This window comes from Vipera berus (genome assembly GCF_964194415.1).
Source record: "Vipera berus genome assembly, chromosome: 1".
In the NCBI taxonomy this organism is placed as follows: domain Eukaryota; kingdom Metazoa; phylum Chordata; class Lepidosauria; order Squamata; family Viperidae; genus Vipera; species Vipera berus.
The window spans coordinates 196103386-196116774 of record NC_138202.1 but is presented as its reverse complement, the minus strand read 5'-3'; the positions used below and the strand labels follow the sequence as shown (position 1 = coordinate 196116774).

The window sequence follows — 13389 nt, the reverse complement described above, 5'->3', positions numbered from 1 at the left end:
AAGGGTATTTAATTTATTTCAAGGAACATAGTATTACTCCCTATAACATGGCTAGATTTATTTTTGATAAATACCAACTTTCTCCTATCTTAGTAAAGAATATATTCATACATTTAACAAAAATCAATTAACTCTTTTGACTCCTTAGTACAGACATGTCAAACTCATGACATCATGTGATGTCACACAACGTATCAGGACAGTTTTGCCATTGCTGGCAATGGGATGGGCGTGGCTTCTGGATGACTCATCTGGCCCGTGGGCCGGGAGTTTGACACCCCCGCCTTAGTTATATGTCTACTCCTTGTGTAGCATTTGTGGATACTTTGCTCCTTTTCAAAGGATGGCCAAACAGTTGCCGTGCTTGGAATATTCTTTATGTAGTTTTGGTCATTGACATGTGCTGAAATTCAATTTCAGATTGTATTGCTCTCAGATTAAAAGTGGAACTTAATATATGGCAAGGAAAACTCCATTATTTCCATAACGTGTACAGGTTCGACATTTTTTTAATCTTAAATTATTCAGTTTTTAATGTTTTACTATATTGATTAAATTGTACACTGCCCAGTGCCCCTGTATGACTGAGATGGACGGTTAAGAAGTTTGATATATAAATTAAATAAATAAATAAATTTGCTGAATGCCAAGTTTCTCACACTTCTTCCAGGTCATAACCATTCAAGAACTATTATCAGGCAGCTATATGGGCTCATCTGTCCACCTTGATCCAGCTAATTCAGATGAAAAGCTTGCAAGCCATCTATATGTGAATTGCAGAGATCATAATAAAAAACTGGTTACTTATCTTTTAACTATAGTTTTTCACATGTGGTTTATAAAGTCAGACAACCTGTCCTCTTACACTATCTAGTCTTTGTTTCTTCAGATTATCTGCAGTGATTTTAGGAGCAGAAATGAGTTCAGTGAGAGCCATGCCTAGCAGCATGTTATGAATGGATGGAGTTCACGTTGAAGACCCTTAAGATCTAAACATTTTCACTTGGGGCTATGCATAAGTATATAATTATGCATGTGAATTGACAGATGATCATTTGAAGAACTGCTAACTAATTAGTTATTTTGTACTGCAGAGAGTAAATATTTTAATATTTGCTTACTGCATTCACCAGTGAGCAAGACATCAAGTTGTAACAAAATACTGAAATTCTTAACTATCATTTCTTGCTACTAAAAATTATAACCTCAATAAACTGTATAAACTTCCTTTTATAGAAGGACTAAACTAAATACTTCCTTTTATGTTTGATAATTACATAAATATATAAATACCATTAAGTATTTACACAGCAGAGATGAAAAAATCAGTGGATGTTTTCAATGGCTCTAAAGATTGTTTTAAGATAAGATAAACTTTATTGTCACTTTTTTTCTGTGAATACAGTGGCACACATTAAAAATGAAGTTCTGAGGCCCACTCTCAAAAGAAAATAAATATATACCTATACACATACATCCACATGCGTATACATATGCTATACACACACACATACATATACATACACACACATCGCAGTCCATTTTGAATACATGGAAAAAGGGTCTTGAGAGTTAACAAGGTTGGTACTATAAGGTACAAAGCTATTACAGAATCTATTAGTTCTACTTTGGATACCACAAAGCCTCCTCCCAGAAGGGAACAAACATAAATAGCTCTTATAAGCTATTTTGTGCATTTTTTAAAAAAAAATGTGTGCAAGGTGTCATTTCAAGGAATAGTATAACGTTCTGATATTATTAACTGGCTGTTTGCTGGATTTTGGATCATGGCTGCTTTTTTCCCCTCACCTTAAATGTCTTTCAATCATATTTGCATTCTGCAGGCATCACCACCATCATCTACTCAAAAAGCAATTGCTAGTCTTTTATGTAAATTATTACTCTGCAGCTTTATTGCCAAGATCTACAGCAGTATGATTATGTTACATTCAAGCACTCCTTTTCAACAACACCTGATTTCAGAGGGCTACATATAAGATCTGCTAGCTAGTACTACTGGCATTCTCTCCTTTTCTCTTCTATTTGCATTCCTTACATAACCCCAAGTCTCCTGCGGTGAGTCTCCAAATCTTTAGAGCAGATCTGGGAACACAGTAAAGTGGGGAATCTGAATCGTCGGTTCTGTTGGGAAAGGTATGCAACTAAATACAACTTTAAGGTAGAAAATTAGGGAAATAAGATTGTTTAAATTGAATTATAAATTGAATTAACTTTAATTTATTCAGTTTAAATTAGATCAGTAAACAAGTACAGTTAGTAAATGTCAGCCTATTAAAAATATAGTGTCCTTAGGTTCTACATGTCTACAGAGGTTCTCGGTCATTCAGGTGCTTTCTTTCAAAAGGCACTTTTGGACTTTCTTGTTTTGCGTGAAGACGTTTTGCTTCTCATCCAAGAAGCTAGGTCCTACAGTTCTACAATAATAAAGGACTTCCATTATTTTTCATCTTACTGCTGTTTCTATCTCTTTTTGCTCTAGAAATAAGTGCATACTGTTATAGATGACTGTCTTTCTCTCTGAAATGCACCTCTGGTCGGTGAAAAGCAACTTATATGTTGAAGGTAAAAGATGTTATATTTTTTTCCCAATTTTTAAAGAAACTTATCAAATCATGTTTATATTAAGCTTAATGTGGTGCATTGCACTTAGTTTCCAGATTCATACAGTGTATAAAAGCTTGTTAATCATTCTCCAACAAGGGACAGCATTCATTATCCGATAAACACTATCTGAACAAAAGTGGTGATTTCTAACTTGATTTCCTAGCTGTTTAAAACTTTGCAGGAAAGAATACTTACCTGTAAAACTTTGGGCTGAAAGTGAGTTAGATCGTCAGACTTCTTTGCTACTTATTTCAGAGAGGATAATATCCCAATTATGTAACACAAAGCAAACTTCTATCAGACTATTTAATATGCTACAATAGATACTTTTTGTTATGTACTGTGTCGTAATTGCAATAAAGAATTTTTCAGGTATTCACATGTATGTGTATCTACATTACGCCTATATGAAATTGTCACTCGTGCATTTGTGCCTGTAACCTGAATTATATTTGTGTCACTGCATGCTTTACTATGATGAGCAAAGAAATTTGTTTGGTTTTAAGTGCCATAATTAAGGTTGCATTTCATTAATTATCTAGAGAAAGATATTGGTGTCTATCAGTACCATGAAAAGAAGGAACCAGGTAAAATTTTGCCACTTATAATAAAAGTTGTAATAAGATTACAGTTAAAAATTCAGCATTTCAGAAATATTATGTTTTTATGTTTACATATTTATGTAGTATATTTTCAGCAATGAGTAATTTGGTCATTAAGTGCCTATTTTATTCCAATAGTCATAGTGTAGTCTGAAACTTGTATAATATGTAGTAAATCATATAATATTTAAGTCTGCACATCTTGTTAAGGTAATTTCTTAAGATTGTACATGTGGACTTGTACATTATCTTCCTTGTATTTCCACTTCTCTTTCCTGTCTTGTTTTTATAGTATGGCTTTTATTTGCTGATGAGATTTCAGATATTTCTACAATTTTCTACTTCTTCATTTTAACAAAGATCTTGTCCAGCTTTTTCCTTATAAACCAAAACTATTCCAAATTACTCTGCTCTGCCAGTAGTTAGCCATTAATTTAACCTACTTTTAAACATTTTTAACAAAAAAAGTATATACTTCAGAAGTTTTCAATTTCTTATATAAAAATATAAGATACAATATATTAAATTGGTAGAGCCTGTTACACTTTATTTATTGAAGTTCCAGTAGAGGGCATTGTAAATTCATGGGAATGCACTGATGTTGGTCTCCTGGATCCTCCTTTCCTGATATTTGAAATGGGCATTTCAGAGTGAATGATCAATTTTCTTTATCTGATTAAACTTTTTAATCCTAGAAGATTCATGATGGGCCAAAAGGTCTTTTCAGCTAGAATGACTTCCTGTTTTGGTCCACATTAAAGTGGTAGTTTGTGTCAGCATTCCATGCTGCCTCCACAAGCAGCACAGACTGGTTCTGGTTTGGATTCGGTTGTCAAGTTAATTAGAATAAAACTTATTTAGTATCATTGCTGAAATTGCTTCCATTTTACCACAAATTTAGTTTACAGAGAAGGAAACAATGTTAAATTTTCACCCGATCAAATCTTTATTACAGTTATAGACCAGCATTGTTTTTCTCCTATGAAATACCTTTACTTTTTCAAAATATAAAATAGAAGTTTGCTGACAATAGAAATTAAGATAGTTCAACTTTGTTTTCTTCTTCTTGTAGAGCCACAAATGAAAGTTGGTTATTTATATGAGAAGCAACAATTTGCAGAATGTAAGAGTATTTCCTGTTTTCATGTTACTGCAAATAAACATACAAATATGTAAATGTATGTTTTTCTTTAACTTTGTTTTTTTAAAATCAGATATAGAACTAACTTTCTAGATGAGAGGGCTTCTTTATCAGAGAAGTAGCAACTTATCACAGAGATAGACTTTCTGTTTCTTTGCACATCTTTTGGACTATAGTTCCTACTGTTCTCATTCATTACAACCAGGCTGGTGGAAACATATAATCCAAAACATGGAAATCACCAGGGTGCAAATAAATTATTTGGCTTCTTTCTATTGAACCTCATGAAGGAGTTGGATGGGGTAGAAGAACTATTACAAAGGAAAATATTAAGTTCTGCCCTCTATTTTTCTCAAATTGAAAACTCCATGACTGATGCTAATTCTTTCACTTCACATAGTGTGGAGATCCTCAGCAGTCTTTCTTAAGATGAACCCACTCAATGGACTGATTCCACTTGGGTGAGAGCATCCTGACGAAATATGGGTGTTGAGATAAGTTGGGCTTTAAAGGTTAAGATTAATATCTTGAATTGAAGCTAGGAGCCTATTGGAAGCCAAGCAGCAATCAAATCAAAACTGAAATGCTACTAAACTGGTTCCCCGTTACTAAGCAGGCCATTGCTTACAAAGGAAATTTAATTAGGATCTCCAGAACATTCATGGCCCTTATCATATTGATGATATCTCGCCTCAAACTGACAGATAAACTCCCCAAGTAGTTTCAGATAGAAGTTTAGCAGCATGAGAAATGCTGTGTCATTCCAGACTAGTGTAACAAGGGCTCAACTGTTTTTGCTGCATTCACAGTAGATATAATTATTCATTCAGGAAGTAGCAGAACCACCATAATCTTCCCAGTTCCAATTATTTTTAAGTAGCCCAAATGAATGCCAGTAGGGCCACTAGTAGGGTCAGGGAAGTACACACTCTTTACTTCCCAACAGAGATTGTCAACCAGGACAACCATTGCTATTTGCATCCAATGCCTGGACCTGACTCCTGATTGGAAAGGAAATAGCCTATTTGTTTCCTTTAGAATCTTTATAGTGGAACTCCTACCACCTTGTCCATAGTATTTTCATGATAGGAAAGCAGAGATTAGATAGTGGATGGAGGTTATCCAGCAAGGATGGGTGAAGAAATTACTTTTTCTAAAGAGGTTGAATCACTGCCTGGTTCAAAGAGAAAATGGTCACCTCCTGTATCCACATCCCAGATAGCTGCCCGAAATGAGAGGCACAGATTCTTCAATCTTTCTCAAAGTAGATGATCTGCCTAAGTCATCTTGCAAGACTTTGCTCAAGTGGTATCTAACTTTGAGAAATTAGAGTTATTTTATCTATGAAAATCCTGCAAAAATATCACAGTAGCCTGTAGGAAGTTCTCATCTCTACCCAGAAGGGTCTGGATAATACTGAACAAACTGCTGGATATGAGTCTACTAGTTCCTGAATGGAGGTCATGAAAGCCCAATCCCAATCTGAACCCACACCCAAGACATGGAGATTGAAGTCACATAGCTCTATAATTCAGCTTTTACAACTAAGGTCTTTAAAAAGCCATAATGCCTTTCTTACAATTAGAACTGTTACAGTGTCCAGAATGCAGATTTCATTGCAGCTCAGTGTCCTTTCCCTTCTGTACTTGTATATACCAGTAGATTTGGGGTTACCTTACAGCAGCTGGAGGCTGAGGCAGACAACAACTGAAGTTATCAAGATGCAGGAAAGAAGGACAACTGAAGACACTCACCAATTTGAAGGCCTTTGTTCAATCAACAGCAGCAATCAACCCAATGCCTCCCATCATGCTGCCCACTGATAGTCTCTGGAAATTTGCTTCCCTACATTTGTGATCCACTGATGCTCCATAGCCTCAGCTAGTGTTCAAAAATGAGTACCACATTAAGCAACCTAAACAGTCACTCAGTAATTGAAGCAAGGGAAGCACCATGTGGAATTCAGCTGTTCAGCCCACCCATCACATGTCAACTGGCCACCCACAATATTGCAGCAATCCCCGACCCACTCAATTTCATCCCAGCATCATGGATGAGTGGTTCTTTTCTGCGTGCTCTCAGAGAGTGCTATAAAGCACTATCGGGCAGTATATAAGTCTTAAGTGCTATTGCTGTTGTTCCTACAATACAATAGTATTTACTTGTATGGCCTTCCTAAGCAGTTATATATAAATTCAACAAGATTTACATTCTTCCACTATAAATATAGTACATGAGTGTTCATAGTAATTCAAAAGTCATAAATAAAAATTAATAATAAACCCATAAATAAATAAATGAATAATAAGAGACCCATGTAGAAGTAAGGACAGTAAAAAGATAGGTTCTATAGTTAGAAACAACATAAAAGCAAAGGGCCAAACTAACAAGACTCCTCAACTTGGACAGTCAGACGTCTGGAAGAATAAGGACCTCTCAGACAGAAGAAGGGCCAAGTAGGACTTCCATGATAATGTGTTCCATAATCCAGGCTTGATCACAGAGAAGACCCTCCTTGTCAGTCATGCTTTGGTGGCAGTGGCAAAGACTTACTGTACATCATCAGAAACTAGCAGACTCATAGCTGACAGACATTCTGTAGATTGCTGAATCCGTGTTATGTAGACTTTTAGTGGTAAATGTTCATACTTTGAATAAATATTTAACTTACTTTGAAAGTTGACACTTTAAATTATAAACAAATCGATAATGGGATTGATAATGTTCATAATGCAGTGAAAAATTATTCCTTTTAATGTGCTTTTTTCAGTGTTTAAATGTTTTATGTTAAGAGTGTTCATAAACTATGGATTCAAATCAAGTACTGGTTACAGTTATTCATTATGGCATGCAATATCTTATTTATTTTATTTGCTAGCTCGAAATTATCCTTGGGTACTTAAGAACAAACGTCCAGAAAAGCTTCAAGACACACTTAAGGAGCTAGAGGTATTTTTCAGAAAGATTAACAATTAATCCAGGTTTTCAAATCTCTTTCAACACCTTTAATTTTCCAAAAGATCATCTCCTTCTGGTTATAAATCGGCTTTTGTATGGTGGGATATCCAAAACAGTTGCATCTTTGTTTTAGATGTCAGGCAATCTTTCCCCTTTGAAAAACAGAAGAACTTTAACCACATGTGAAATGTCTATAGTCATCTATTCACTGTCTACTTTCTGTTTTCCTTCAGGAACTGATGCAAAACAGTCAGTGTGTACTGAGTAAATGGAAGAGCAAAGATGTCTGTCAGGTAAATGTTTTGACATGGTTTTGCAATGTTCAATCAACAGCACTGAACAATTGTTAAAGAGACTAGTCTTAAGTTAACTTATAAAAAATACAGTGTTTGTTTAAGATAATTTCTTGATGCACATATTCACTTGAAGAACAAAACCAGTATAATACTTGGCTGAATGTCTTGACAAAAGTGTCTCTTTTCAAATTGGAATCAATCATGAAAAATACATAATGCTTTCAATTAAAATGAGCTGTTTAGAAAATATAGACTGCAGTCCCCCGTACACTCACGTAACATAGAAGTTCATTTGAAATTGGCAGGACTTACTTCTGAATCTACAAATTTAGAATCACCCCATCACCACTTTCAGACTGGATTATCAAAGAGTTAGAAGCATCTTTTAATATTTATACTTGACATGTTTGTTTTTATGACACTTCCAAACTCCCCAGAAGGTGTATTTTGTACCTATGTAAATATTCACATAATATATAAAGAAAACATCTGCTCACATCTTGTTAGCGGCATGGAAAAAGTGGGAACAGGTTGGCATCATAAAGTGTGATCCAGCAGTCTAATCAACAGGTTTTTTTCCTGAAATATGTTAAAAACTACTACTACCTTTTTATTCTTGATATTTTTAACAGGCATATACTTGTATGACTTAATACATTGAATTTTATTAATATATATTGACTAATAGTCATAGTATTGGTGTAAGCATTTAATTTTCTTGTAATTAAAGCTATACTTTATAATGATAACTTTATTGAGCTGGATAATATTTTGTCTTGCCATATATTGTAATTTGAATACCCTTAGCTGTTAACTTCAAAGGCAAAGTTTTGATATCTGATAATGATGCATTATACTGCAATGCATAGTTACTTGAGAATAAACATAACTGAGATCAGTGAGATATATTTCTCCATAAACAAATGCAGGATTGTACTTTTAAAAGCATATGTACTTCTAGGTTTTGTTAGGGAGCAATCTAAAACTAATTTAGACTGAAGTAATGTGCCTCTTTACTAAAGAATTGAAAAGCAACCAGATGATTATTTTTTTATCAGACTGTTTTTTTACATAGAACAAAAAATTAAGGTACATTGAGCCTGATTTCTATCGTCAAAAAATTGGTAGGAAGCATTCTGAAACTGTAATTAATAAACATATATTATAGGCTTCCCTATGAATTAAATCAGCATGATATATAAAAAGGAAATCCTGCTTCACCAATCTTATAGTGTCACATAGATAGAAGTGATCTGGTCGACTTTCCAAAAGTTAGTAAAGCCTTTATAGGTATTTCTTACTTACCAGTAATTAGAACTGGGAACTCTGTCGCTAAGTGATGCTGTCATAAAGTACAGTGTCATGTGAGCATGCCAACTTACCACAGCAATTCCAGCAGTTCCAGTTGCCATTGTTGTAGGCAAATCTCACATGGTCACAGTATTCTGTGGTCACATCATCGCCATTTGTGATCTCTTCTTGGCTTCCCCATTGACTTTGCTTGCCAGAAGTTGGCAGTGAACATTACAAATACTGATTACATTAGCACAGGATCCTGCAGCGTTTTCATTGGAGGTAGTTGGCTGGCATCCAAATTGCAATCATGTGACCACTGCAACAGGAAGTCATTAGAACCCCTTAGATATTAAAACAAGGACTACCTGTATGTTTATTTGTAGCCATGGCATAAGAGATTGTGTTCTCTTATGGTGAGATAACTGATCTGAAGAAAGAAAAAATAAAAGTAATCCTCTATGGAGATCAATTAACAGTAGATTTCTCCTTGGAGCCATTTAAATTGTCTGATATGGTTGGGATTCTAGGGTCTTAGATGGGAAGGAACTGAGCTGAGTATAGAATCACATGCAAATGAGTATCCTTGCTCATTACATAGCAATTTCCTATCACCTGGAGAAGGTTCTGATGAATTAGGCTTCATTATATTGCCTATTCCAGACATGTCAAACACAAGGCCCGGGGGCCAGATGCGGCCCGCGAAGTGGTTTCATGTGGCCCACGAAGCCATCCTGGAAACAGTGAGGGAACGGCCCCCACTGCCTTGGCCTTGGCCCAGGGACCCTGCTTCTGCCAGAGTCCCTCAGATCTGTCCCACTCCTGCCCAGGCCCCCATAGGCACCCTTGATGCGAATGATGTAGAGCTGGCCATCCCCATCCAGTAGGCCATACGCACTCTAGCCACGCCCACCCAGTAGGCCATGCCCACCCTGGCTATACCCACCCGGCCCCCTGAGGGCAACCACAATGCTGATGTGGCCCTCAATGAAATTGAGTTTGACACCCCTGTTATTCAAACCCTGTTTTGGGTACAGTTGTACAAAATCCAGTCTTCTAAGATTTCCCTTGTAAAAATACATTTATATTAGAAATTTACCTCATAAAATTATGAAAAAAATTGGTGGCAAGTCAAACAAAGGCAGGCCAGCATATGTCATGGAGGTTTGGATACAGTATTACCTAGAGCTTTCCAACAAATCTCTCAAACATCAGTAAATTCTAGCATCCAACTACTATTGTGGCAAGTAATCTAGAAACTTCATGTAGGCTACCAAACCTGCTTGCATGTATCTGCGTGTTCCATTCATCATCTTACGTCACCTGTGGTGATTGTGGTTTTGAGATAGCAGCCTCTTTTCTCTTGTTTTCCTCTTTCATTAAAAACTTTGTTTTCCTTTTAAACAGCATGGATAATTTTCCCTTATGGTCCATTTTTTAGGATGTTCTCAGCTCGGGTGGTGGAAGAGGATAATGCTGCTGTAATGATTGAAGATGTAAATTTGGTGGGATGGGTGGCTCCTGGAAAATAGGTCAGCCAAAGGGGCTAAGGGTATGAATGCAGGACTTGAAATGTAACCAATTTTTAGATATTTTTCTCCGTTTTTCCCCCTCTCGTTTTGCATCTCAGTATCAGAAAAATTGAGATATATTTAGAAAGGCTTCATACACCTTTTTCAAAAGCTAGCAAATCAACCCCTGAAAATCCAGCCCTTGCACAACCTGCATAAAATTGTAATATCATTGTTCCACTCACTTTGACTATTGGCTATTCAAAAGAAGTATCAGATAATAAAGCTAAAGTGTTTTTGTCTGTTGTTTCTCAAAACACATACATACAGTTGTGACTATCTAATATTATATAGACTGTTGACACTGCACTGAGATAGCAGCCACTAATATAAGGAATTCATAGGAAAATTTAGCTGGTATTTAAAATTTTGAGTTGAAAAGCACATTGAAAAGAATATACTCTTGTGATTAGTATTTTTACTTGGAAGGTATCTGAACTTGGTTATTGATGTGCAATGATAGATTGCTTATGCCAACAAATGTCAATGTATTTGTTATAGATGGTATTCATGGAGACTTGGCAATCTAAATAGATTATTCATTTATTTCTTGAGGAAGCCTCAACAAGGAATACTATAGATAGATTTTATATATATATTACTTGTATATATATTCCATACAGTAATCTCTACAGCTTCTGGAGAGTTTTGTTATTCTTCAGATACTTTCATTTTTTTGGTGAGGGAAGGGCAATTAAAAATACTTCCAAAATACTATTAAGATACAAAATCATATTATCTATTTCAGAATCAATTGAGATTTTATCTAATCCAACTGCAATATAAGAATAAACTGAAGTGCTGAGATCTTGCAATAAAAGCTGTATGAATCTAACTGTGTCTAATGTTTTTACTAGGACAAAACCTTAAAGGACATTTGCCATCACTTGGGGAATTTCAGTAACTATCTAGATGATTACCTGAAGATAGTTTTACTAGACTGAAGATGGTGGTGATTCTAATACAGTTTATATTTTACAAACAAAATCTGCTTTACCTAGGTGTTTTCAGAGATTTAAATAGCATTTGCTTTAAACTAGTGAACCATAGTCTTTATACTTTGTATGAACTATTTTACTTGGTAACTACAAGTATTTGCCCAATCAGAGATGGATAATTTTTTGATAACCAAAATAGCATATTTAATTATTTTGCAGGAAATCAAAGATTGCAAAATGTATGGAATTTCATCAAATGTATAACGAAACTAAATTTGGCTGGCAGTTTTGGAAGGTTTTGAGATTTTTAAATTATGTTATGCCTATTTTAAGATGTGTGAGTTTTTCTCCAAATTTATTTATTCTTTATATAGTTTTATGTGGCAACTTAGTTGACATGTGATTAAGGGTGGCAAACAGTAAAATAATCACAATTATTTAAAAAGCTAAAATCAATATTTCATGTACAGAATAAAATCCAACCTATACCCAGTCCAAGCTTGATGAAAAAGTCACGTCTTTTCAAAAGGCCTGCAAGGTTGGACCATCCAAATCTCAGGTGTTATTACTTATGTCATTCTATAGGTTAGAAGAGATACTGAGGGTCATGAAAAAGACCCTTTGGTTCCATGCAGAGAAAGGGCAATTTACTCATCCCTGTACTACATATATCTTAACAGTTGATAATGATCATAGTTAAGCTGTGGTTTGATATAATGTATGTATGTAAAAATATGAACTATGGTGCTGGAGAAGACTCCTGCGAGTCCCTTGGACTGCAAGGTGATCAAACCGGTCAGTCCTAGAGGAGATCAACCCTGACTGCTCTTTAGAAGGTCAGATCCTGAAGCTAAAACTCAAATACTTTGGCCACCTAATGAGAAGGAAGGACTCACTGGAGAAGAGCCTAATGCTGGAAAAGATTGAGGGCAAGAGAAGAAGGGGACGACAGAGAATGAGGTGGCTGGATGGAGTCACTGAAGCAGTAGGCGTGAGATTAAATGGACTCCAGAAGATGGTAGAGGACAGGAAAGCCTGGAGGAACGTTGTCCATGGGGTCGTGATGGGTCGGACATGACTTCGCAACTAAGAGCAACACTGTAAAAATATACATTTGATTCTGTGATTATAAAATCTCCCTTTACCCAAATCTGAGCAAGGCTTATTTAAATTATGTTCTGTTTTTTCTGTAAACTATTTAAACAAGGTATTTATGGTTAGTTTTAAATCCATTATTTGTTAAGTATCCCTAGACAGGTCAGTAATCTAGGGCAAATTTACAGTCCTTTCATCAGTGCTTAGATGTTACACTACAAAAACAAATCTACTGTTTGTAAATGATATTATTATTTTATAAGTAACTCAGGGCAATGAACATACATAATACTTTTCCTCTGTTGATCTCGTTGGTTTTGGTTTTTTGTATATTTTTACATTTTTTATTGCTTTTCTATTTATCTTTTTATGTTTTCTAAAGGGAGATAGGCAGCATCGAAATTTATTAAATAAATCTTTCCCACGCAAACAACCCTGTGAGATGGGCTTAGAGAAAGTAATTGGCCCAAAGTTACCCAGCTTGACTTTTATGCTTAAGGCAGGACTAGAACTCCTGGTTTCTAGGCAGCATCTTAATCACTACATCAAATTGGTTTGGGTAGTTTGAAGCATTCTGAAAGTTCTGGCAGATAGAAACATTTGACGAACTGTATATTGTATAGGAAGTAAGTTCAGGTCGTCCTTGTTTAATAACCACCTGTTCAGCGACCGGTCAAATTTACAGCATCCCTGAATGAATGGTTGTTACGACTGGACTTTGTACTTATGGCCTGTGCAGCGCCCCATAGTCCTATGACTGTAATTTGCAAATTTCCCTGCTGGCAAGCAAAGTAAATGGAGAAGCTGGCAGGAAGACAAAATTCATGGTCACATGAGGTCTTTGCTTAACAATCCAGTCAGTCCGTGATT

The 13389-nt window shown here is 35.5% G+C and overlaps 1 protein-coding gene across 1 annotated transcript in view; it reads left to right on the top strand.

Moving 5' to 3' along the window:
- Positions 1–2498: 2498 nt before the first annotated feature.
- Positions 2499–13389, top strand: part of WDPCP (WD repeat containing planar cell polarity effector) — a 130969-nt gene continuing 120078 nt past the window's right edge. Inside the window, exons 1-5 of the mRNA XM_081314249.1 lie at positions 2499–2583; positions 3168–3212; positions 4300–4350; positions 7247–7317; positions 7560–7619. Coding sequence (XP_081170375.1) covers positions 2523–2583; positions 3168–3212; positions 4300–4350; positions 7247–7317; positions 7560–7619 — 288 coding nt within the window. The 5' untranslated portion in view covers positions 2499–2522. The remainder of the gene's footprint in view (positions 2584–3167; positions 3213–4299; positions 4351–7246; positions 7318–7559; positions 7620–13389) is intronic.